We start from the raw sequence: 25,730 nt of genomic DNA, 5'->3' as shown, positions 1-25,730 counted from the left end.
TGAATTGTACCTGGAGCTGGAGGTGTGTGCAAGGTAACTTCCCTGCTCCAAGGGCTACAGATAGATCCTTTATATCCTCTGACTCTGAAGGCATAGCTGCTGTTAGTGTCAAGATCAGAGATGATCTCACTCTTGCCGAAGACTTCAATCTCTTGCCAGGCTGGGTTAGCATCTTCTCTGTTCAGTTTACGATATTCAAGGATGTAAGTATCAGCTGAACCTGCTTTCTGTGGATGATCCCAACAGATCAAAGCTTTGTTATACATTTTGCTTTGTTCCTCATTGATTTCTGGTATATCAACACCTGAATTAAACATACAAGAATATTTTTTTTAGATTTGTAAACAAGCTTTTAACTTCACTAAATTAAAACAAAGACATCTCCAAGTTGATAGTTGTTGGGCTGGGAGGGAATTCTACAGAATTTGTGCTGGATCTTATTCATCCTTGGTTGTCACTCACTCAACAGCAGTGCTGCTCATACCGTCTACCAAATCCCTTGGTAACAATACATTAAACTCCAGGGAAATCATTGGCTGCTCCTGCTAACACCTTTCCTGGACTCATTCCCAATCTAAATATGCTTTGAGATCAACTAGGTTACAAGAAAAAGCAACTCCGGCATGTGCATGACAGCACACACAGCTGAGAGCCAGTGTGGTGTAGTGGTTAAGAGCGGTAGTCTCATAATCTGGGGAACCGGGTTCGCGTCTCCGCTCCTCCACATGCAGCTGCTGGGTGACCTTGGGCCAGTCACACTCCTCTGAAGTCTCTCAGCCTCACTCACCTCACAGAGTGTTTGTTGTGGGGGAGGAAGGGAAAGGAGATTGTTAGCCGCTTTGAGACTCCTTCGGGTAGTGATAAAGCGGGATATCAAATCCAAACTCTTCTCTTCTTCTTCTTCTATGTCAAATACTGACTTGACCTTGCCACACTATGATTACTTCTTCAATACAAAGGATCTGTTCTGTCTCCCCCAAAATGCCCAATAGTAGCATGGCCTATTAGGGTATTTTCTAGTACTAAGAAATCCCCATAGTTGTTACAGGTATACAACTGGCTTTTGAAGAACTTTGAAAACTCAACTGAGAGCAAATTGTGTTTGGAAAGACTATGTTGGGGAGAGGGGCGGGATTAAGCAGAGCTTCCTTTCCAACTTACCACTCGAAAGGAAAGACATGTCCCCAAGAGCCTCCTGTGGCTTTGCTATGTCAAGAACAAAATCTTCAAAAGAAGCTTGAGCTGCAGGTCTGAAGCTCTTCAAAGATTCAGTTGCTTTTTGAATTCTGTATGTGGAAAAGTTTTACTAGCTAGATATATACATATGCATTCTTTCTTAACGAGTTAGCCAGTGGTTCTCAAACTTTTCTCTCTGGGCCACACTTTCAGAATAAAAATTTGCTTGCGCCACACTAATTTTTTTACTGATAAGAAATGCATTGGAAAACGAAAAGAAACAACTTCTAGCAGTGCTTGATTTGTAACATAGAATACAACTACAGTGGTGCCTCGCAAGACGAAAAGAATCCGTTCCGCGATTCTCTTCGTCTAGCGGTTTTTTCGTCTTGCGAAGCAAGCCCATTGACGGCTTAGCAGATTAGCGCTATTAGCGGCTTAGCGGCTTTTAGCTGCTTTTAGCGGCTTATCGGCTTAGCGGATAAGCGGCTTAGAAAAAGGGGGGGAGGGGAAAAAACCCGCAGGAACTCGCAAGACATTTTCATCTTGCGAAGCAAGCCCATAGGAAATTCGTTTTGCGAAGCGCCTCCAAAACGGAAAACTCTTTCGTCTAGCGAGTTTTCCATCTTGCGAGGCATTCGTCTTGCGGGGCACCACTGTACTTTGTAATATGCTTGTAAGACATTCAGAAAGCCTAAAACAATGCAGCTACATAATAACATGAATCATTCACAAAATATAATATTGATTGTCCTTGAATCTGCCCAGCACACTTGCTATCTTCTACTGCCACATCAGTGTGGCTGGTGCACCACACTCTTTGAGTACGACTGCTTTAGCCTCTTACAAGTGAGAGAAAGAAAAGATCTTGCAAATGAACAATACCTTCCAGAGACCCATACTAAAATATATGATCCTTTAGTTTTTGCTAATGTCTTAGAATGAATAAAACGAGTCACCTGCCTAAGTATTCTTCTTCTTTGACTTTCCTATGTAACAGTGGAATTGAAATCCCCAGTAGTTTATTATATATTGATTATTCAATTAATCAGAAACTTTATGATGCATAGTTGACATAAGCTAGTTTGAAAGAAAGTGGGGACACGATCTAATAGGATGTTCTCCTCTGCAAAGAAATTACAAGTGTATTGGAGCTACTTGAGACCCATGATCTCAAAACATATCACTTAGATTCAAAATACAGAAAGTGGGCAGAAAATAATTTTACTTCCACATAAGGGAAGTTGCCCCACATGCAGATCTCTATACTCAAATTATGGTGAAGAACAAGGCATGTTTTGAAGGACATCATCTACACATTTTAGAATATAAATGGCATACCTTTCATGAAGCTGTTTCGCTGTTTGAACAAAACAAGACTGGTCTGTTTCTTTAAGAACTTCTTGGGCATACCCTACAAGGCCATTATTTTCTAGAAGTCCCTGATACTCTTCTATCTGAGAATGCAATTTCTCCAGTCTTAGGTTTTTGGAAGCTTCAATAGCCCTGAGTGCAGTTGCTCGCCTCTCTTCCAAAACATCGAACAACTTATCGAAGCTGTGAGATGCTTCTTCCTTAGCTCTTTCACCATTATGCTGAAAAACAGGAACATATTTTTCAATAACTACCAGAACAATTTCCAAAGGTAGCTAGGTCAGTCTGTTGCAGCAAAAACAAGAGTCCATACCTGCTAACATTTCAAGGATCTGAAGAGCCGTAATAAAATTTGTAGTCTGCCAGAAGACTTGTTCTTGCTTTTAGCAAAACAATGACATTGAAAATCTAAGCTTTTGGAGCAAAGTGCACTTACATACTGTATTTTCAAAGTTACAAAGAACCACTTCCAAGCTAGGTTAATTAACACTTCACACAGCTGTCCTGGCCTGAATATAAGAGCTGTTATTGACAAGTCAGATGTTGCAAAATGTGTGAAGAGCTGCTCTCATTTTCAGGTGACAGTGAGGCTCACCTGAAGTTAGTTGTGTGAAAATACATCCAATTATAAATTTCTAACAAAAACTCAAAGAAAACTCCTAAATTTACTATTTTGTTTTATCAAGAGATAGGTGTGGGACTTTAAAAAATAGCAGTATTTATAATGCAAGCCTTTAAAATCACTTTCATTGTCCCTTTGGCTACAATAAAGATAAAGTAATAACTTGGATACAGCGGTACCTTGGTTCACGAACTGAATCCATTCCAGGAGTCCATTTGACTCCTGAAACCATTCAAAAGCCAAGGCGTGGCTTCCAATCAGCTGCAAGAGCTTCCTGCATACAATAAGAAGTTGCAGAAGCCGCGTCGGACGTTTGGCTTCCAAAAAACATTTGCAAACCGGAATACTTACTTTCGGGTTCGCGGCGTTCAGGAGCCACTTTGTTCGGGAGCCAAGCCATTTGAGAACCAAGTTACCACTGTACTTATTTCAAAACTATTTCAATAACAGTTGGTTTTTGGAGGGTTTTCAAATATGCAAGTATCTGCACCTCACTGAAAATATTGGTTCCAACCTAAATGGAAAATTACATCCCTCCATGCATTTTTTTCTAGTGTGAATCCACTACTTACCACCTGGTATTTGCCCTGTTAGGTAAAAGTATAAGTTTAGCTTGGCGGGTGGCGCTGTGGTCTAAACCACAGAGCCTAGAGCTTGCAGATCAGAAGGGGTGGCTAACCTTTTGGGGCAAGATGGTCGAATTCACCCTTGGACAACCCTCTGGGGATCTCATGGCAACAGTGTGGGGTGGTCAAAAGTGGATGTGTGCTGCCCAGTCTTGCACTCTCACATGCATGCACAAAGGACACGCAGGCAGATATGCGCACAGACAGAGCTCAATCCACCATCTTCAGCTTATCAATGCAGACCAGCTGAGAAGAGGTTATTGTCCCCTCCTTGCTCGTCAAACGCTAGATCTGGTGGTGAAGGATCTTCATCAGGTTCTGGGTTCTACCTACCCCCAACCACTGTGTCTACATTATAATCATCATTTTGTCACTGCCGCCAAAATTGGTGGTATCAGGGAGGGGGAGGGAATTTGCTTGCAAAAGTGCATCAGGCTCCCAAACTGGGTACAACCTCACACACACACAAATCCGCCACTGTCTCCAATGTCTCATGTGAGCACACACACAGGTGAAATGATTTTCCTTGTGAGATTGCAACTTTTCCATCAAATACTCTTGTTTGCAACATCAATATCCGATGGAATCTGTACAAAGGCTCTATGGATAATGTTTCTACGTATTTTCTTGCCTTAAGATTTATTTAAAGTCATTGTTGCTCTTGGAACATTGTTCTCACATTACTCTTCAGACTTCTTTCTTTACGAAGCACCACTTTCTTAGAAACTCCAAAATGTATTCACACATTCCAGTATTACAAATGTTAAACTTGCCTTCAGCCAAAATGGTTGCAAAATGCCTACCATCACCAATATAAGCCTCTCCCCGCAGTCTCATCTGCTTCAGGATGTAACTTACTGGTACTTGCTTTTAAGAAATGCGTACTGGTTTCCTCTAACCCATGTTACGATTTTGTATTGCCATCTGAACACTTTGCATGCAATACCACATTGTGGTATATCCTTCATCACAGTCAACATTTTTTTTAAAAAAAATCTGCATTATAAATACCAGCCTACTGTGGCAGATCTTTTCACCCCAATTCCTAGAATGAAGATAAATATTCTCTACCCACCTACTAACCAAGTATGCCAGATTCTTATTCAGCTTACGTAATTTGTTTATTATGTTCTTTAGAAACACATTTATAGGCAACTCTGCCAAATAACTGGATGAATAACTGGATCTCTGTGAAAAAAAGAACTGGGAAAGGGAAGTAAGTTTTGAAACAACCAACTAAAACCTGAGGAAGAAGGAGAGAGAATAGCCGATGGATTCATATTAGGTGCATTTACACCCCACTTGTCTTCCAAGGAGCTCAGGGTAGTGTAAATACATTGTAGTGTAAACTTAAGTTAGGCTGAAAGATAGCGACTGAGTTGCAGGTAATCCAGTGAGCTTTGTAGCTGAGTAGAGATCTGAACCCAAGTCTCATCACTCCTAGCACAACAGCTTAACAATTATACAGTACCTATCTAGGAACCACTCCTCTTTTAAAGAAATTTGTATGCAAGTATTTTAAATATAAATGACTGATCTATGGCTAATATACATGGGGGTTTTTTTAGGGAAAGCTTATTTATTAAAAATCATTTATTTACTGCCTTGAACAAAACACCACCTAGCCAACATGCATAAATTAACATTAAAATGAGCATTGTTAAAAATGAACACACATCACAAGAGAGTTTAACACATGCCAATATATAATTCTTACCTCTGCCTCTTTCATTAAAAGACCAAGTTCTGTAATCTGGCTTTTCACCTGGCTCTCCTTACTAATGAGGTAGTTTATGTCTTTTGAAAGTTTCTCCTATTAAAAACAGCAGCAATTCTGGTTAGAAAAAAAGTAAAAACATTGCATAGGAATTCTAAGGCTAAATGTTCTGCTGCTTTTTGAAGCAGAATCTCTCGAGCAAACAGGGAATTTGGGGGCTCTTTTCAGAGGAATATCAGGACATTAAATAAATATGTAAGCAAATCCCCTTCAACAAGCAACAGTGTCATGCAAAATACCATCTCATCCAAGCAAGTGTTTAGGTGCTACTACAGCTAATTGCCACTGGCTGTGAGATACAAAACAATGTATAATTCAAGTAAGTACAGCTAAAGCATGATGGGAAAGAGTGTGTGGTAGAACTGGTCATGATCCACATGTGCACTGCCCTGAAAGTCATTTCTGCAACTGCAGTACAGGTGAAGAAAACCAGCTTTCATTCATGGAAACCAATGCCACTTCATTCTATCAGAACATCTGTAATCACTTCTAGACTGCTTCAGTCTGAAACAAGAGTAACTGAGAGTCTGAATAAAGGAGTACCAATCCACTCCTGTCATCAGAATATTGCTTTATTCAAAGTATGGTTCATACATAAAAACCCATCGTGACAAAAAGTCCCTACAGAATGAAGTGAATTCAATAATTAAAATGTCATTTGTTCTACAAACACAATCATAAAACATTTGTCTGTTTGAACAGCTGGTATGAGCCATGCTAGGAATAGTCAACAGTGTTAATCAAATTTAAACTTCCATGCTTCAAGAACATTAAACATTTTATGAGCAATAACCACTACCTCTGTTTTATGGGTTAAGGCTGGCAACATCCAATTAAAAATGTCCGATTGTAAAAAAAAAAAAAAAAAAAAAAATGTAATTTGGTGAGTTAAATAAAACCAAAAACAATTTTACCTCTAAAGCTATCAAAATGGCACCACCATGGCTATTTCGAGAGCATGTGTTGGGCAGACTGCAGCCAGGGCTGCTCCTAGGCCTTAAGGTTCCCCAGAGACCAGATCTGTTCTTCTACAGCCCAATCTATCTATGCTATCACCCATTTCTACAAATCTCCTACAAGACACCAGGTGGCTAATGGCAGTGCTTCCTGCCAACTGGAGGCAATGCCAGGTACTGGCTCTGGAAGGATATGATACGCAAGCGGACTGTTCTTTAGAGCCACTGCCTAATACAAACACAACGTCTGCCCAGTGGATGCCCTGGTTCCCATTGCCACTGGAGCAATAATCTCAAGAATAGAATCCGACGTGGTTTTCAACACAGGGCCTTCTTAGTGTGCCCCAACCAAGGGAAGATGAGAGAAGGTAACCTAATGAGAATGGGCCTTTTCAGTAGTAGCCCTGGGGCTGTGAAAGGGCCTTCTCAGCGAGACTCACCTGGCCCCACCTTTGCCATGTTTCATGCACCAGGCTAAGACCTTTCTGTGTACCCAGGCCTTTAGATAATTAATGCTGCCTCCTATAGTGGTGCAAATGTCTTAGTGGGGGGTGGGGCTTGGTTCTTATTAACATGTTGTGGATCACAGAATCATAGAACTCTAGAGTTGGAAGGGATCCTGAGGGTCATCTAAAGCATCCATGACAGATGGCTGCCCAACCTCTGCTGAAAAACATCCAAGGAAGTAGAGTCCACCACCTCTGTAAGACTGTTGCATTGTCAAACAGCTCTTACTGTCAGAAAGTTCTTTCTGGTGTTTAGTTGGAATCTCTTGTCTTGTAACCATGGGTTCGTGTCCTACCTTCCAGAGCAGGAGAAAACAAGCTTGCTCCATCTTCCATGTGAGAGCCCTTTAGATACCTGAAGATGGCTATCATATCTCCTCTCAAGTCTCCTCTTTTCCAGGCTAAATATACCCAACCCGCTCAACAGTTTCTCATAAGGTTTGGTTTCCAGACCCTTGATCATCCTGATGAGCATTTTATGTACTGTGTATTATCGGTGTTTAAAAATACTTCAGGTTTAAAATTGTTTTTGTGTGTTGCATTTTATTCTTGTCATTGAGACTTTTTGTTATAAAAAGCAAACTGATAAACAAAATAAACGAAGAGGGTGCCATTTCAACAGATGGTGCCTACATTTGCAAAAATGAGCCTGTATGCAAATAATCTCTGTGTGTGTGTGTGTTAAAATACACCAGGAAAAAACTTCATGATGCTTTTGTTACCAAAGATGAAAAAATAGAGCATTCCCACTTACCTTGAGTGTTTTGTAGGCACTGCTCATGGTAGTCACTCTATGGTTTGCATGTGAGCCACCCAATTTGCAAAGATGACAAACAGGCCTTCTGCATATTTCACAATACATGTTTACTCTTTCCATTTCATGTTCCGGACACATCAAAATCTGACAAGAATAATATAATATAAAATGTCTTTCACGAACTGCCCAGCAACACAGGTTATTTATTATTCAGTATGTTATATATACTCTTCTGTGTATGACTGTGCTCAGATTTTAGACTATGCACACAGCATCAGGGAAATGTAACTTAAAAACAAGATTTTAAAATATATTTAGTTTTTGATAAAAACTAATTAAAAAGCACAAAGTCAAGAATTCATATAGCTATATTACCTCAGTTCATCCAACCAATTTCTTGCAAAAAGAACATTTAAGAAACATGATTTAAAAAGACTAAATCTAGTAGCCATCAAAAGTCGACAATATGGAGGGGAAGAGATACAAACATGTTTCAATCAAATGAAGCCAACCATATGTGATAAATATCTGAATGTCATAATTTCTGCCTAGAGAATGACCCACTGTAACAAATAGGAATTTTGAAGGATAGCAGCAAATTTAATTTTACTGAAATTCAACTATTTACTAGTTGAGAAAAAATAAGAGGGGAATAAAACATACTTCCACTACTACTGTGTGTTCTTAACAGCCACATAGGTTTGGATTCTTTTATTTGTTCCATGCAGAGAACATGGCTTTTCCACCTCATTTCTCCATCTGCAGCTCCCTGTGCCTACTGAAAATCCACTGGGCTTGGTTATGAATAGGATGCTATGTGCAGGAAGAGGGACTGACAAAACCAGACCCCACAGACCCACACATAAATGGACATTACTTACACTCAATGCATGAGAACTTTAGGATTAAAATCAATTTGCTGTTTCCACTTGTTTTTTTTCCTTAACCAGGAGCATTACAAAATGCATGAGAGAAATCTGGGTAAGAGATGGGCTTTGTGTTTACAAAAATGGGGAATCAGCTGCTCTTATCCCAGGATCCCAGGTATACCCGATACCTGCAAGAAGCTAGCTGAGATCAATCCAGACTGCAATCTCCACCTCCTAATCAAGTTTAAATGCATACATCAAGGCTTCAACATCCAGCATAATTTCTTATCCCTGCTTTGAGAAACTTCTAGCTGAATGAAAAGTTCTGTAGAACTCAAAAAGCAAGCCTTAATTGCTCAACTAGATTTTGAAGTGTTTCCCTCTTGTGGACTCCAGAACTCTGTTTCAAAATCAGCTTCTTAAGGTATGTGTCAACAAGGCATGTTAGATCTTTTCAGGAATAGGTGCAGATGACAAACTAGCATAAACTGAACAAAAGGACCCCTAGCCACAGCTGCAATCTGGACATCCAAATGCAAAGCCAGGTCTGTTAAGTCCCTGCCCACTACCTACAAACTGAAAACCCTTCCCCCCCCCCAAAGAAAGTGTTGCATCATTCAAGACAAACTGAATCCCTATTCCCTAATCAGTAGCACTTACGTCCTTATCTGGATTAAAGGTAAAAGTATAGGTCCAGTCGCGGACAACTCTGGGGTTGCAGTGCTCATCTCGCTTTAATAGCCTGCGTACAGCTTCCGGGTCATGTGGCCAGCATGACTAAGCCGCTTCTGGCAAACCAGAGCAGCGCATGGAAATGCGGTTGACCTTCCCACCAGAGCAGTACCTATTTATCTAATTACACTTTGACGTGCTTTCAAACTGCTAGGTTCGCAGGAGCAGGGACCGAGCAACAGGAGCTCACCCTGTCGCCGGGATTCGAACCGCCAACCTTCTGATCCTCAAGTCCTAGGCTCTGTGGTTTAGCCCACAGCGCCACCAGTCTCCCTTTATCTGAATTAAGCCCCACTTTATTGGCCCTCATCTAGTAATGCCTCCAGGCATTGCTCTGAAGCAATAGTGTTGCTCTGAAGCAATGGTGTTGCTCACTTGTCAGGCTTCTGTCAACAGAGCAACAAAAAGAAGCAATCTTCAGAGATTTCCCCCCTGCTGTGGGAGATTCCCCAGCCCTTTGGAGCAGATTTGGGAGGTGGAGGGGCAAGGGAGAGGTGGAGATGCCAGAAGTTTCTCTGTTCTGTTGACCGAAGCCTTATTAGCTAACACTGTCGAATACAATCCAAATAGTTTTTCCAGAATCTGATGTCAAGGGAAACAGAACTGCATTTTAATGGCAATGCACTCAAAATTCCAGTTGTTCGCCATATATGCTAAGCAGCGTGGGGAACAAAACCAACCCCTGTAAGATACCATATGCCAGGTTTCCTCAAACTTGGCCCTCCAGATGTTTTTGGCCTACAACTCCCATGATCCCTAGCTAGCAGAACCAGTGGTCAGGGATGATGGGAATTATAGCCCCAAAACATCTGGAGGGCCGAGTTTGAGGAAGCCTGCCATATGCCAACATTTTTCAAGCAGTGGGTTGGGGACCGCCAACGAGTCTCAGTTCACTTTCAGGTGGGCTTCACTGCCACAGCCCACCAACGCCTCCTCACTTGTCTGCCTCATCCCCTGGTCCTGTCATAGTCTTTTGGATGAAGCCATGCCAGTATTATAATTCCCAGCATGCTGAACAAATGTGGCAAGGAATCTGAAATTCAGTGTGAGGAAGGGAGGCATCCCCTGAGGGGAAAGGGCCAGAGGAAGAGTGGGTGGAAAACAGGCGAAAGAGAAATAAAAGAGTGTATTTTTAAATATATGTATAATGGAATAATAATAAAATAAAACTGGGTATAAGGCAGTTTCCATGTTCTTAACATTTGCCACACCCTGCCAGAGGCCAATGGCCAAGAAGTCAAACAAGAGTCCTCTGCACCCCTTTCTGAAATCAAGCCTTCAGAAAGAACTAGAGTCACCATAAAAAGCCATCCAAAAGGATATGATGGCCAACTCTGCCAAACAATTTAAAAAGATATCACTGCTGATGGCATTGGATGCTAAAAGACTGTGAAGGAAAACTGGTGAACAAATGGAAGCATTAACTGCCAAAAAAAGTGTTTTAGAAGCAAGCCATCTGGCTGTGGAAAGGGATGAAAAATGTTGTTTCTTGCATTTGGTTTTCTTTAAAAAGTAAAGCAAAATTCAAGCTAGTTGTTTCACCTAATTACTTGTTTTGCACGTTACAAAGATTTGCTTTTTTCACCTTACTCAGTTACAGCGATTCATATGATTGTTTACAATTTTAAATAGCAGCTGATATAAGAGACGTTATAATTAGATTGGACTAAAAACCCACAGCAGCCTTGAATTTAACATTTTAAGGTTAATTCACTTTAACAAGATTACAAGCAATTACAAGATTCCATCTGCTTCTCTTTCTTCACAGAAGAAAGGACAAATAACCATTTAAAACAGTTATCCTGCAGGTGCTGTGGATGGAAACTAGCTCAACAATACCACTATCTTGCCTGAAATACCGTAGGTAGCTTTCTTTTTAAAATAGTTTTCCTATTAAAATTATAATTTTACAATGATGGGGCTGAATACAATGCTCTATTTGTGCAAATGAAAGGCACTCTCACTAGCACAAATGGATGTACCAATTTACACACACAAACTGTAACTCCTGCACTGCACCACATTCCATTCTGAAGAATTCCTCAACTCTCACAAAAGTTTTCAGCTTTTCAGTGGATAGAAAAGCACTATTGCATTCACACCATGCCTTGCAATGGGTTTTTTGGGACCCAAGTCTATATTTAGTCTAAAGAATATGTTTGGATTGGGAAAAGCAGAAAGCAAACACAAATAAATCAACTCTGAGTGATTTATAAGCTGGAAATTGGAAGGAAGTTGTTAACTATCCAGGGAATTAAAATCTGGAACACAGCCCCAATAAAGCTAAAAGCAAATAACCTCATTTGTTTTCCTAAGCTGAATAGGCTATACGTTTTGTACAGCCAATTTTAACCTCAGGCGTTATGAGACAGCCTCTTAGGGCAAGAATGATTCTCATTCTCATTCACAAAGCCATTTCCGACATTAAGTTAGGTCCCAAGTAAAGATATCCATATACTGTATGAAAGTAATACAGTGAAGGTGACAGGCAATGAAAACTCCAGAAGTGAAATAAATGATTAAGATCCAGCTATGCCCATGGGGTACAGCAATTATAGTGGAGGCACCAAATAGGATTGCAAATTGTCTTTTTTCCCTTGGCATTAAACGCTGTCACATTTAAAAATGTGAAAATGGGCGGACCTGTGTCAAATTAGTTTTAAACACTGCACATACACAGAGCATTCTCAACCACAGTGCTGGAAAAAAAAGTCAGCCAACCCAAACGAATGCTGAGCAGCAACTTAGAGGTACCGTATTTTTCGTCCCATAGGACGCACAGGCCCATAGGACGCACCTAGTTTTTTGGGGGGGAAATAAAGGGAAAAAATGTTTCCTTTATTTCCCCCCCAAAACTAGGTCGGGGAATCCAAACCAGGTCGGGGAACAGCGGGATGGCGGCGCTGCGCCTCCCCGCTGTCCCCCGAGTTTGTGGGGCTGCCCGATGTCTGCCCAAAGCGTGGGGCGCTCTGCTTCAGCCCCCCCGCGCTCCGTGCAGCAGGCTGCTATCCGCAGCCTAGGGAGCCCTGCGGGAACTCCCGCGGGCTCCCCAGGCTTGCGGATAGCTTCCTGAAGCCTGGAGAGTGAGAGGGGTCGGTGTGCACCAACCCCTCTCGCTCTCCAAGCTTCAGCGAAAGCCTGCATTCGCCCCATAGGACGCAAACCGATTTCCCCTTCATTTTTGGAGGGGAAAAATTGCGTCCTATAGGGCGAAAAATACGGTAGTTTTGCTTTCCCTGTCATGTACCACTTAGCTTGATTACTTGAGCCTTGGGGCTAGTTACCAACTGACTTTGCAAATGAGGTGAGGAAGTCAGACACCATAAGCCAGATACTAAAAACACCATGTAACAGAAGCAAATCCTGATAACATTAAAGGTAAAGGTAAAGGTAAAGGGGGCCCTGACCATTAGGTCCAGTCGTGACCGACTCTGGGGTTGTGGCGCTCATCTTGCTTTATTGGCCGAGGGAGCTGGCGTACAGCTTTTGGGTCATGACTAAGCCACTTCTGGCGAACCGGAGCAGCGCACGGAAACGCCATTTACCTTCCCTCCGGAGCGGTACCTATTTATCTACTTGCACTTTGACGTGCTTTTGAACTGCTAGGTTAGCAGAAGCAGGGGCTGAGCAACGGAAGCTCACCCCTTCGCGGGGATTCAAACCGCCGACCTTCCGATTAGCAAGTCCTAGGCTCTGTGGTTTAACCCACAGTACCACCCACGTCCCAAGCGCCACCCGCGATAACCTTAAACATCAGATAATGCTGATTATACCAAACTGTTGCTTAAAACAAAAAGAGATTATGAAGAGCTCCCACTGAATCTCTCTAAACGGAGTGAATGGACAGGAGAGGCGTAGCGTGAGAGGGCTGGGGGGGGCATGGCCACGGGCACACATTTTTGAGGGGGCACAATCAGGCGCCCCCACAACTGGCACGGAGCCCTGGGAGCTGAGACGTGGTGGCAGGCAGGTTTGCCTAGTGGGCAGATGGATGGAGGCAGCAGGCTCCATTCACCTTCCACATAGGCTCCATGTGTGCCCCCAACCCAGCTGCCCAGTCCACCGGAGGGGGCATAACACTTGCCCTGCCCCGGGCATCGGCAACCCATGCTATGCTGCTGATCGGCAGTAAAGTGGCAAATACAATACAATGTAAAAAATGTGACGAATCTAGGGGCAAAAACCATCTTAAATTTGCATATACACCCTTGGGGTTTGATCTGGCAGTAACTGAACAGCGGTAGTAACCTTGGGGTTGTAATGAATAGCTCTATGAAGGTGTTGACCAAGTGTGTGGCAGCTGTGAAAAAGGTGATTTCCATACTAGGGATCATTAATAAAAGAACTGAAAATAAAGCTGTGAATATCATAGGTAAAGTAACCCCTGACCATTAGGTCCAGTCGTGTCCGGCTCTGGGGTTGCGGCGCTCATCTCGCTTTACTGGCCGAGGGAGCCGGCGTACAGCTTCCGGGTCATGTGGCCAGCATGTGACTAAGCTGCTTCTGGCGAACCAGAGCAGCGCACGGAAACACTGTTTACCTTCCCACTTTGACGTGCTTTCAAACTGCTAGGTTGGCAGGAGCAGGGACCGAGCAATGGGAGCTCACCCCGTTACGGGGATTCGAACCCCCGACCTTCTGATTGGCAAGCCCTAGGCTCTGTGGCTTAGACCACAGCGCCACCTGCATCCCTGCGAATATCATGTCATTATACATATAATGCATTATGTACTACATTATATAATACATTATAATGTGAATATCATGTCATTGTACAAATCTATGGTGAGCTCACACTTGGTATATAGAGTACAGTGTTGGTTGCCTCACCTCAAGGAGGTTACTGCAGAGCTGGAAAATGTTCAGAAAATGCAAAGGAAGAGTTGCAACATTTGGGGACTTTCAATATAGAGAAAATATGAAGAGACACCATAGAGCATTATAAAATTACCTATGGTGTGGAGAAAGTAGAGAAACACTTTTCTCCCTCTCTTATAATGCTAGAGCTTGTGGATATCCAATGAAGAGGAATGTTGGAAGACTCAAGAAAGACAAAATAAAGCACTTCTTCACACAGTCCATAAACTATGGAATTTGCTCCCATAAGTAGTAGTGGATGCCACCAACTTGGAAGACTTAAAGCAGAGGTGGGGAACATGTCGCTCTTCAAACTTCCGTTCCCATCAGCCCCAATGAGCATGGTGAATGGTCAGAGATGATTACAGGAGTTGCAACCCAACATCTGGTTGTGCCATAGGTTCCCCAACCTGTCTTAAAGAGTGTCAACGTGGCTCTGGCCCACTTGATTACCTCGGGGGGGGGGGAATATGGCTCTTAATACAGAAAAAAAGTTTGCCCGATCCTCATTTATAAGGTTAAAAAAACCTGTAAAATACTTAAAATTACAGAGTTACCATCACCACCCCAAAATATCCCACTCAGCATAAACTATGCTATGCTAGATGTGCAATAATAATAACAACAACAACAATACTTGGAACTCATTCTACCAACGTAAGTAATAACTACAACGAATTTAAACTTTTAGTAGATTCTTAATATCTGAAGACAGTTATGCGGAATAATTCAACAGTAACAATGGTGTACTATTTTCAAAATAAAATGTTCAGCACTATGCTCAACATCCAATTTCTGTCTATATTACACAGTTCTCTCTAAAATGCAGCTCATCAACAGTCATAGCAACAGAATCAGAAGACAAAATTCAGGAATTTAAAATCAAGAATACTTAAGTAATTGTTATGCAGTAACGTGCGGCTCTGGCTCGCCAGAGCAGCGATGTCACGCTGGCCACGTGACCCGGAAGTGTCTCCGGACAGCGCTGGCCCCTGGCCTCTTAAGTGAGATGGGCGCACAACCCCAGAGTCTGTCAAGACTGGCCCGTACGGGCAGGGGTACCTTTACCTTTTAACAGCTAGCATACAAATTGTATGTGCACAAAGGCAAGCCAGTTCTATTACACATTAAACAAACTCACTTACTTTAGGCCTGAAGTTCGTAGTTGGTCCCACATATTCATGTTGCGCTTTTACAGTTCCCCAGGGATGATGTATTTTGAAGCATTCGTTGCAATAACTTGCACTACAATCCATGCAGCTCTTTGTGGATTCTTGCGGTGGAGGTTTACAGAGATCACACATAATGGCTGTAGCTGCCCTTGCTGCCTGCCTATATCGTTCTACAATAGTTTCCAAAGTGAAGTTGCGAAATAGGCCATTGATGCCACGCTCTCCCAGGTCTATGTCATGCCGGCATCCAGGACAAGGGAAGGTAGTTGTCTTAGGAGTCAAGGAATTGCGTTTCCAACCTGTGCAGATGGCAGGACCTGATTTAGTTGCAATGTTGATAAGGAAAATGATTTGGCAGGTGAATAAACGATAAGCTACTACATCTTTATTTATAAATTTCCTTTAATGCATATGCCATGTGGCTGCCATACTTAGTAATGTTTGTAAATAAATTGCACAACTTTGCAAAAGGAAGATAAGATGGAAGCTAGAGAAAAATGTTTGATATTTCATCTTTTGACAATCCATGGACCAACTTGAAAAATGCTGGAGTTGTTTTTTTGTTCAGTAAGAACCTTACTGGAAGAAACATTATAATTCAAGGGAGAGAGGTCTGGGAATGGCAAGTCTCTGTTCAATTTTTGCTCAGCCTGAATTTCACTTAACATCCTCTGTAACTCACTGGCTCCCACCATAATCCATTACTGTTTTAATGAGTTGATGAATATATTGCTATAGCACATGCTGAGTGCAAGACAGGGCAGGATGCAAATCTAAATTAAAAAAAAACCCAACTGTAAGAATATCCTGAATAGCAAGATGAGGCTAGCTCCTCCAACATGCTCAGCAGGCTTAAGTTTAAATTCATTCCCAACTGCAAATCTTGGCTGAAGCATAATAAAAACAATTGCAACTACAAAAGAGAAAAGGAACACTGGACACTTACCTTGAAGGTTCTTTCTAGTTATGTTGAACAGGCATCCAATATGCTGGCAGGGTTTAATTCCTCCTATCCTATTCTCCTATTCCTATCACCCTGGAAGGCAGGGAATACGTGACAAACATTTGGGCCAGCCATGTCACCCTAAGCTTCTCCACCAGTTCCATCTCATAGCAAAGTTTGAGACAGAAGTGCCGAGAAGAGTCCAGAACAAAAAAGAAACAAAACCACAATGTGAACCTAGAAAAAACAGGTGATGCAGAATCCTCGTTCACAGGAGAATACCCAGTACAAGCTGGAGATTGAGGGACAATGACCACTGAGATATGTAATGTTTAGTAAAGGCAGTAGGGACTTCCATGGGCTGCCCAGCAGATTTCTAGGTAGGGGTCATTAGTGTAAAATGTCGCCAAAGAGTATGCTATCCTGCTGGAGTGGACCATGATATGTTGATGTTTTGGGAGGTGCTGTGAACTGTAAGGCAAAAAGATGCATGCTTTGCACCATCTGGTCAACCGCAGTACTAGATATTTTTTTCCCCAATGACCTTTAGTGGAAAGAGACAAAGAGCAGGTTTGATTGGCTGTTTTTTGTTCAATAGAAGTTTGTAGGCCCCTCCTAATGCCTAGCTAGTGCCAGATTCTCTCCCTTAGGTGAGAGGGTTGCAGGCAAGTTCAGCTCTTGTTCCCTAAGGAAGGCAGAGTTAACCATCAGTGGATCCATTTGAAAGATCTGAAAAATGTGCTTAATGTTCTTTGATCAAAAGAACTTCCAGATCTAAGAACTTGCAAGTGGTGGTAATTGCCATTAGAAAAGGAGACCTTTGGGGACAGCAGTCTTAATGGATCATCCTTCAAAGCTGCAAAGGGAGGTGCTGTGAGAGCCTTGACAATCATATGCAGGTACAAGTTGGAAATCTGTGCACCACCAGAGGGCAGGGGAGAGATGCCTCCTTCATGAAGCGTCATAGGTGTGGATGGGATCCTAAAGCTTTGGAACAGCTGGTATCTACTGGGGGGAGGAAGAAGGTTTAGAACCAACAGGACAGTTTCTTCACCTCTAATGACATCCCATTTCCTTCACTTGTCTGACAAACTAATACGCAAGGTCATCAATCGCTGCCTATTTCATGCACTGAACAAAACATTTATCCATAAGGAAGACGAAGAAGGCTAAAGCCTGTAGTCCATAAAGGGCCCTCAGAAGTTTTTGTGGCCCACTGAGGATCTGCTGGGAAAAGGCACATTTGATACCTACTGTATCTATGAAAGAAAATCTCAGCTGGTGGCTCCACTGTGGCTGAAGTAGGCATCTTTTATCTTTCCTTTTATCTTTCACTACTCTTAATTTACTTAATATATTCTTTGTAGCTCACGTTAATTGCTTGGCTGAGGGAGCTGTGGAAGAGGAAGGAAAGAGGAGGAGGAACAGAGCAAAAAGGAAAAAAAACTATTCCTTTTGAAGAGAGGAACATGGAAGTAGGCTAGGCAAATGAGCAAGCCATGAGACGGTAATCAGAAAAGAGTAAAGATAATAGTTAAATGCTGAGAGAGAAAGGAGCAGCAAGGAAAATGGGTCCTGGGTCAAGGCACGGAACCAACTGAGGGATGAGCTTAGGGTTACATGGCTGGCCCAAATGCTTGTCATGTGTTCCCTGCCTTCCTAGCATTAATCCAGATTATTGGATGTCTCAGTCACCTCAACAGAAAATAAACTTTTATACATGAGTGAGAAATATTCATATGTCGCTTTCATGACTACGTTCTGGCTCTGCAATAATAATAGTAACTTGGAACAAATTGCAACAGAGCCCTCTTCAGTATTAAGCTCTTTACACATGTTGTCTATGCAAAGATAAAACCCTGACTTTTTCCAACACACATAACAAACATCTAAATTCTATAAGCAGACTTATATAAGTGTCACCAACTTTCACACATTTCAAACGATTTGTTTCCAAGATCAAGGCTTTCAAAGAATTTTGATGGGGGGGAGGGACTAGGAGAATAGAAGAATATAAATTAATATTAAAATGAATGATGCATACTATGAAAATAAATCAGGAAGTTGTCAGACACCAAAAGCCCTGTGGAGTCCTATTTTTCATTCTCTATGCTTTTCCCATAGCACTTAAGTTCTATTTTTCTTTTTCCAAATATTTATAAAAATCTCAAGATATAAAAAAATAAATATAACACTATTTCACATTTAAAATAAATGTCAACTCAGCATATATACAAATCCACTATCACAGTCAATAATCAATACAATTTTGACAATGTATTCTTACCATATAGAGATGCTATTATATTTTTCAATATCCATATTATATCTATTTTTCATATATTCAATCAACAGGATCCATTCATTTTTTAAATAATTCCTCTTTTGTCTTCCATCATGCAGTCGAACCAACTCTGAGTTTATACATTTCTACCAGTTTCCAAAAATTACGGTAACTAGCCATTCTTTAATTGTAAGGGCTCTATTTTCTTAAACCATGAAATTTGGGGTCTCGGGATGTCAAAACTTGGCAGGAAATATTTTTCAGATATAGAGCATTTCTGTATAAGAATCTTTCTCCAAAGCAAGCTGAGGTACTGAGAAGAGTGCAGATGCTTTGCAATTCTGCTTCTTCTGCATAGGAGCCATCTCTCAAAAATGAGGAGCCATTTCTCAAAAACAAGATACAACTTTATACAAAAATCATGTGATTCAACCAACTGAAAATGAAGGTGATATTACACTGGATTCAGGAGACACATCGTTGTTATCATAGGGCTAAAAGTTGACTGCTGCTACCGCTTCTGGGATGCAAGAGTGAATTATGTTAGTCATTGCTGTGTGCAGTGCAAACTGAGGATGTGCTAGAATCGTGAATTCGAGTGTTTATGTGTTTGACGCAAGTGCATTGATCCTGCAAGGAAGCTGGACAAAACTGTATTTAGATTCCATGGGGCTAGGAATTAGATGGGATTGGTTTGTTTAATCATTTAACTGATTTGGCGTATGGTGGTTGGGAAGTACGAGTTGATTTTTCTTTTGCCTAAATATCATTATTGGAGATTATATTTATTTTCAGATGCAATCTATCTGCTGATGTTTAGAAAATACTTTATTTAGCATTTACTATGTTTTACAATATGCACTTTTCTTTGTATTTTGCGGCTGATTTCTATGCTAAAGAAGACACTCCGTTTAGTTAATTGTGTCTTACATAATGTGTAAATTCTCTGGTATTTTTTGTGTTAAGTTTTTTTATTTAAAATGTCTTAAATCTAGGTTCCAACCCGCTTAAACATTACTTTAAATAAAAGTGGTATATAAATTGTAAAAAATAAATAGTAAAAGTAAATAAAATTCAGGATTGGCTTCTGTGACTCTGCAGCAACCCTATACAGTGGTGCCTCGCAAGACGAAATTAATCCGTTCCGCGATTCTCTTCGTCTAGCGGTTTTTTCGTCTTGCGAAGCAAGCCCATTGACAGCTTAGCGGATTAGCGCTATTAGCGGTTTAGCGGCTTTTAGCGGCTTATCAGCTTAGCGGATCAGCTGATAAGCGACTTAGCTGCTTAGAAAAAGGGGGGGGAAGGGGAAAAAACCCGCAGGAACTCGCAAGACATTTTCGTCTTGCGAAGCAAGCCCATAGGGAAATTCGTTTTGCGAAGCGCCTCCAAAACGGAAAACCCTTTCGTCTAGCGGGTTTTCCGTCTTGCGAGGCGTTCGTCTTGCGGGGCACCACTGTATACAGGAAACATACTGTCACCCCTACGCATAGTAGTATCACAGCCACAAAGTGGCTACCTCCAAATTAGTTGGTTAAAGTATGCAGCGTAGAAGCCAATATAACTTTTTCCTAGTTCTAAAGCTATTTTTTAAGAACATTAGGCTTCATCTTGAGGACTCCTTCGTCCCTGACACAAAAAGAGATCTGGATCCAACCCTATGACAGAGAATTGGCCGTATGAAATATTTTTTTAGTAGAAAGTTACTCCTCAAAACAATATTTTCTATTAGCTGTAGGTATACTTCAGAACTCAAAACCCCCTTTATGTGAATTATCTAGGGTAAAGAGGTGAATGCAGCTCATCCAAGACGGCACTCCAGGGAAAGATGTCTACCCTTAGATTCATAGAAAAATATGCAATTATAGTGATGAGTGCATTATAATTTGATCAAGGAAACCCTAAAGCATGCCTGTACATTAAACAAGTTTAATCTCAAAAGCCACATGCCCTGCAACAAGGCATACAGCAGTATGTTAATTGCAGACACTGAATAACTCAAGACCTTTAAAGTAAAAAAAGAATGTAACATGCAACATGCAATTAAAAGCAGCAGTCATATGTTGGCTAGTACGGCAGGCAACTAATATCACTTATATCCAAACTATTGACTATTTAAAATGGCAATTAAGCAGGCAAAGAAACAGAATCCAATTTAAAAAAATAAATAACTGCGATGCAGTGGTCAAGTTTAAACAATGCAATCTGAAATGCTTAGCCAGTAGCATGCTTCTGAAGTGTTGGCAGGTATGAACCCTATAGTTCAGGCTAAAATATAGAGTTAGATAACACAGTTATGTGGTCTTTATATCAATTAATTAAAAATAAGGAGAAGCATGATAATGAAGGCATGCTTTTACACACATACTAGTGACACCATGCTGATGATTCGTAAATATAAAAGATCTAAGATGTTTCATCCCTTTTCATGTAGTCTATTTATCTTTGCGTAGAGAAAACTTTTACATAGCATTTTACTCTGGTTCACACAGCTGCAAAAGAGCCCATTTAAAAAAAAATAATTGGGGAAAAGCACCAGAATTGACAATCCTCCACTTTTAGTAGGGAAGCTACTGGCTACTTCCTTTGCTTCGTTATTTGCTTTTGAGAATATGATATGATTAAGGTGGTAAAATTTAGTGTTAATATGCAGTGCTCATATTATATTAGCCTTATTTGCCTTCAATCATATTTCATATCCAAAAACAGAAGCGTTTGTGACACCTTAAAGGCAAAGTGGGCTTTTATCCTCAAATCCTTATGCCATAGCAAACGGGTACATTTTTCTTTAAGTATCACATGACTTTTGTTGCAGACCAGGACTAGCCAATGTCATGCCCTCCAGGTGCTTTGGACTACAACTCCCATCAGCCCCAGGCAGCATGGCCAATTGCGAGGACTATGCAAGTTGTAGTCCAAAACAAGGCTAAACGTTTTTCATATCTGGTTGATGAGAGTTCAGAAACTTCAACTGGTTCAGAACAAAGCAGCCCTATTTTTAACTTAGGCAAGCCATGTCATATTGGGATCTTGGTACATGAAAGACTATTTTCATACGTATAGACCTGTCTAAAATTTATGAGTACAGTTACTGTGTTAGGTATCCTCAGGTGCACCAACCTTCAAGGGGTTAAGTAAGTAACAACCAGCGAGGAAGTTTTCAAACGTCATCACTTGTTGCAGGCAGATTTGGCCGGCAACAAATATTTTATCATTAGGCAACAAGCTAAGACCTTTTTATTTTCCAAAGTTTCAGTGACTACCGTATTTTTCGCCCCATAGGGCGCACCGGCCCATAAAGTGCACCTAGTTTTTTTGGGGGGGAAATAAAGAAAAAAAAAATTATTTCCACCCCAAGGCGCGAGGCTGGGGCGGGGGAAGCCCAAGCTTCCCCGACCCCAGCCCCCAGAACAGGCAGGTGTGCGCAAGCCGGGGAGCCCTCCCGCGGCTTGCGCGGAGCTACCCAAAGCCCCGGCACGACTGCTCAGGGCGACGGGGCTTCGGGGTGCAGGCAGCTCTGCGCAAGCCGGGGGAGCCCAGGGGGAACTCCCGCGGGCTCCCACGGCTTGCACAGAGCTTCCTGAAGCCTGGAGAGGGAGAGGGGTTGGTGCGCACCGACCCCTCTCGCTCTCCAGGCTTCAGAGAAAGCCTGCATTCGCCCCATAGGACGCACACACATTTCCCCTATAGTGCGTCCTATAGGGCGAAAAATACGGTACTACTTTTATTGCCTTGCTCTGCTTTATATGATTTTAAATCACTTTTTACAGGGTTTTGTTTCACCAATTTTATTATTGTTTTATAATTAATTTTGCTGTAAATTGCTTTGGAAATTTGATTAGAAAAGTACTATGTGCATATTTTAAACACAGGAAAAAAATATTGCAATAATTGTACTCTGCCCACTTTTTTCCTCCATGCAAATATAAATGCAGAATTTGACCAAAAAAAATTTTTTTTGCTGCAGATAGGTCCTTACTACCACCTACTTTAATCTTCTTCCCACATACATGGCAAGGGTAGTATTAATAGCTGCAATTCATGCTCTTTTACACATATGCAATGAGTTTCACGTGAGTAACAGAGCCTTCCTGTCCCCACCAAAGGTTTGTGTGTGGGTGGGTATTTTTCTCAAGAAAAAACATTCTCGCTGTTTAAAAGTATGATTTCCTACAGCAAAAGCCAGAAGAACTAGAAAAGGGATAACACATCTTTTAATTCAACTTACATTTTTTAATAAGCAATATCACCAGCATAATGAAGAATAAAGAGTAAATTTCCAGGGTGTGTTTTGAAACAAAACTATGTTTTAAGGTCAGCTGGATTCAAGTTCAAAAATGAATGCTTGCTCTCCTCAGATAAAATATTTCCCTTAAGGATACGCAGGTATTCAGTGACAGTTTAGGAATCAAACTTTGAGAAACCTTTATTTACATTATGGCAATGTTGTTTTCCTTGAAGGTTAATAAATTTTACTAATCGATCTAGCATTGGAACCCTTTTCCAGTTCCATTCATGTCACTCTGGAATGCATTCGTCCTCACAAGATGCACTTTAAAAAGAGAATATATATGTATCGGTAAGTCAAATATTTTGTAATCTGTATTTTCAAGCACAAAATGGGATATCAGCGAAGTAGAAAGTACCGTATTTTTCTGTGTATAAGATGCCCCCACGTAGAAGAAAACCCCTGGTTTTTTAAACCCAAAATTAAGAAATTAAGTTGTTTAGCTGGGGGGGGGTCACTTCTGCCAATCGCTTGCCCGCCTGCCCGCCACTGCCAATCGCACACCTCGCCACAGCCGCCAACTGTCTGCCCGCTCGCCACCACCAACAGCCCACCCGCCCACAGCCAATCGCCTGCCTGCCTCGCCACAGCCCCCAATCGCCACAGCCACATCCAATCACCAGCAGGCCTTACCGCAGCCACCAATCACCCGCCCAATTGCCGCTGCCAATCTCCTGCTTGCTGCTCCCATTAATCGCACTTCCTCCCTCTCAGTGGCGTAGCGTGGGGGGTGCAGGGGGGGCCGGCCGCACCGGGCGCAACATCTGGGGGTTAGGGTTAGGGGGCGCAAATCCATGGGTTAGGGGGCGCAAATTACTTGCCTTGCCCCGGGTGCTGACAACCCACACTACACCACTGCTCCCTCTGCATTCACTCTCCGTGTATAAGACGACACCCAATTTTTGCCTAATATTTTTTAGCAAAAAGCATCGTCTTATACACGGAAAAATACGGTACTTCTGACAGTCTTTAATGGGAAGGGGATACTGAAGAACAAGCAATTCTCTTGTTTGGAGAAAAATTGTTAGCCTACAGATATGTAACAAAGGTGTCAGGCGAGCCTCCCGGGGGGGGGGGAGCATTCCACAAACAGAGAGCCAACACAGAAAATGCCTGTTCTCCTGTTGCCACCCTCCAGACCTCTTGTGGAGAAGGTGGGGTTAGTGCAACAAGCTCCCCCTGCACCCTCCCCAGATCTGCTCAGGAGGAGAAGCCCCAATATAGCATGCTGGCAGAAGACATTGCACTGGGCAAGCAGAAATGCTTCCATTCTGATGGAATGATTTCCTTAGTGCTATGCTGAATTCCACCCTTTAAGTTGGCTTGTGTACACTAAAAATAGTTAAGATTAAGCAGAGTTTGTCCAACAAACAATAATACTATTTCCAGTTTAGCCAGCAATCTAAGTGTGACCTTGCCAATGGGGCTGCAATACTATACCATTTATCCAGCAGTAAACTCCATTAAATTCAATGGGACTTACTCCTCAGTATAGAAACACAGAGAATTGCATTGTGGTTATAGTTATTCCTAAAGGATATTCTTTTATTTGTATTGATTTTTTTAGATCATGCAATAAGAGCTACCAAGTTGCACCGTTGAATCCAGTTGACCTTCATATTTCTTCCACAAAGATGAGAGTAAATAGGTCCTCAACAATATTACCTTTATCCACCCACTAAGCTTGGACTTGACCACTGATGTCTAAGAGAAGTATAGGCAAACATATTTATTACAAGAGCCAAATACTAACTACTGCCATACAAAAGTGAAGCATTTCTACCTCTGCACCCAAGAGACCTCCTCTGTGAGGCTGTAAACAATGAACAAAAAATTGTTTTTAGAAGCTGGTTTACTATGGTATACTTAAAATAATGGAGCAGGTCCCCTTCTTCCCACTGCAGAACAGAAAAATGGATTAGGTTGTAACTGCATGCACACTTACTTGCGTGTAAGTTCCACTGTGTTTGAGGGGACTTACTTCTGAGTAAACAAGGACCAGATCAGGCTGCACAATTGTTATGAGGCATTGGGGGGAAGAGAGCTTGATTTCATCTTATCATGACTACTAATATCAAGTTGTCAATATCTCTAATTAAAAGATGAGGGTTTATTTTAATACAGTACAGATCTTGTTTCTTTTAAGAACTGTTACTTTTTGAAGCATTTATTATCGGTTACTTATAATACCATTTATATTGTCTTGGACAATCAATGTAACCTCAGACTTACTTACCATAAGGAGATTATTCATAACTCTATACCCAAACACAAACCCAGAAACAGTTAACTAGCCAATAGTTCATAGCCCTACTTAGGCACTTTATAACAGCAGCAGCACATATAGATTTATTAAGTAAAAGTTTAACATATGCAAACAGTCATATAAGCCCTTTTGAAAACACAAGGTATTCCAGTTATGGCATCTACCCCAGTAACAATACTAGTAAAATTTAGTTTCTGGTGTGTCAGGACTGCAACTACCAAAAGTACAAGGAAGAACGCAAGATCCCTGGGAAATCTACAGTTAAAAGGATCAGATAGCAGGTGATGGGAAAGACCTCTGCCTCAGATCCTGAAGAACTGTTGCAAATCAAAGTAGGCAATACTGTTGTCTACATAAATGGCAGGTGGACAAATTGTCTTACCCAGTACAGTACATGTCTAAAATGTATCTGGCAATTCCAGCATCACACGGCAAACCAGATATAGCGGAGCGTAGAAGTGAGTGGGGCATTAAAGCCATGATCCTAAACACTCCTTTTTCGAATAACTGATGAGCAGGGCTTATTTC

The 25,730-nt window shown here is 41.6% G+C and overlaps 1 protein-coding gene across 8 annotated transcripts in view; it reads right to left on the bottom strand.

Moving 5' to 3' along the window:
- TRIM36 (tripartite motif containing 36) overlaps nt 1-25,730 on the bottom strand; it is a 52,450-nt gene that overhangs the window by 8,844 nt on the left and 17,876 nt on the right. For 4 of the 8 annotated variants that reach the window (XM_079995455.1, XM_079995459.1, XM_079995461.1 and 1 more), the window contains exons 3-8: nt 15,398-15,741; nt 7,792-7,938; nt 5,516-5,611; nt 2,518-2,771; nt 1,162-1,286; nt 11-304 (exon numbers count right to left, since the gene is read on the bottom strand). In XM_079995455.1, coding sequence (XP_079851581.1) covers nt 11-304; nt 1,162-1,286; nt 2,518-2,771; nt 5,516-5,611; nt 7,792-7,938; nt 15,398-15,741 — 1,260 coding nt within the window. The remainder of the gene's footprint in view (nt 1-10; nt 305-1,161; nt 1,287-2,517; nt 2,772-5,515; nt 5,612-7,791; nt 7,939-15,397; nt 15,742-25,730) is intronic. The other 4 variants (XM_079995456.1, XM_079995460.1, XM_079995458.1 and 1 more) reach the window with 1 other exon arrangement.

Source organism: Podarcis cretensis, assembly GCF_951804945.1.
Source record: "Podarcis cretensis genome assembly, chromosome: 11".
Classification (NCBI taxonomy): domain Eukaryota; kingdom Metazoa; phylum Chordata; class Lepidosauria; order Squamata; family Lacertidae; genus Podarcis; species Podarcis cretensis.
Note: the sequence above shows the minus strand (reverse complement) of the source record. Positions and strands in the feature narration are given on the sequence as shown.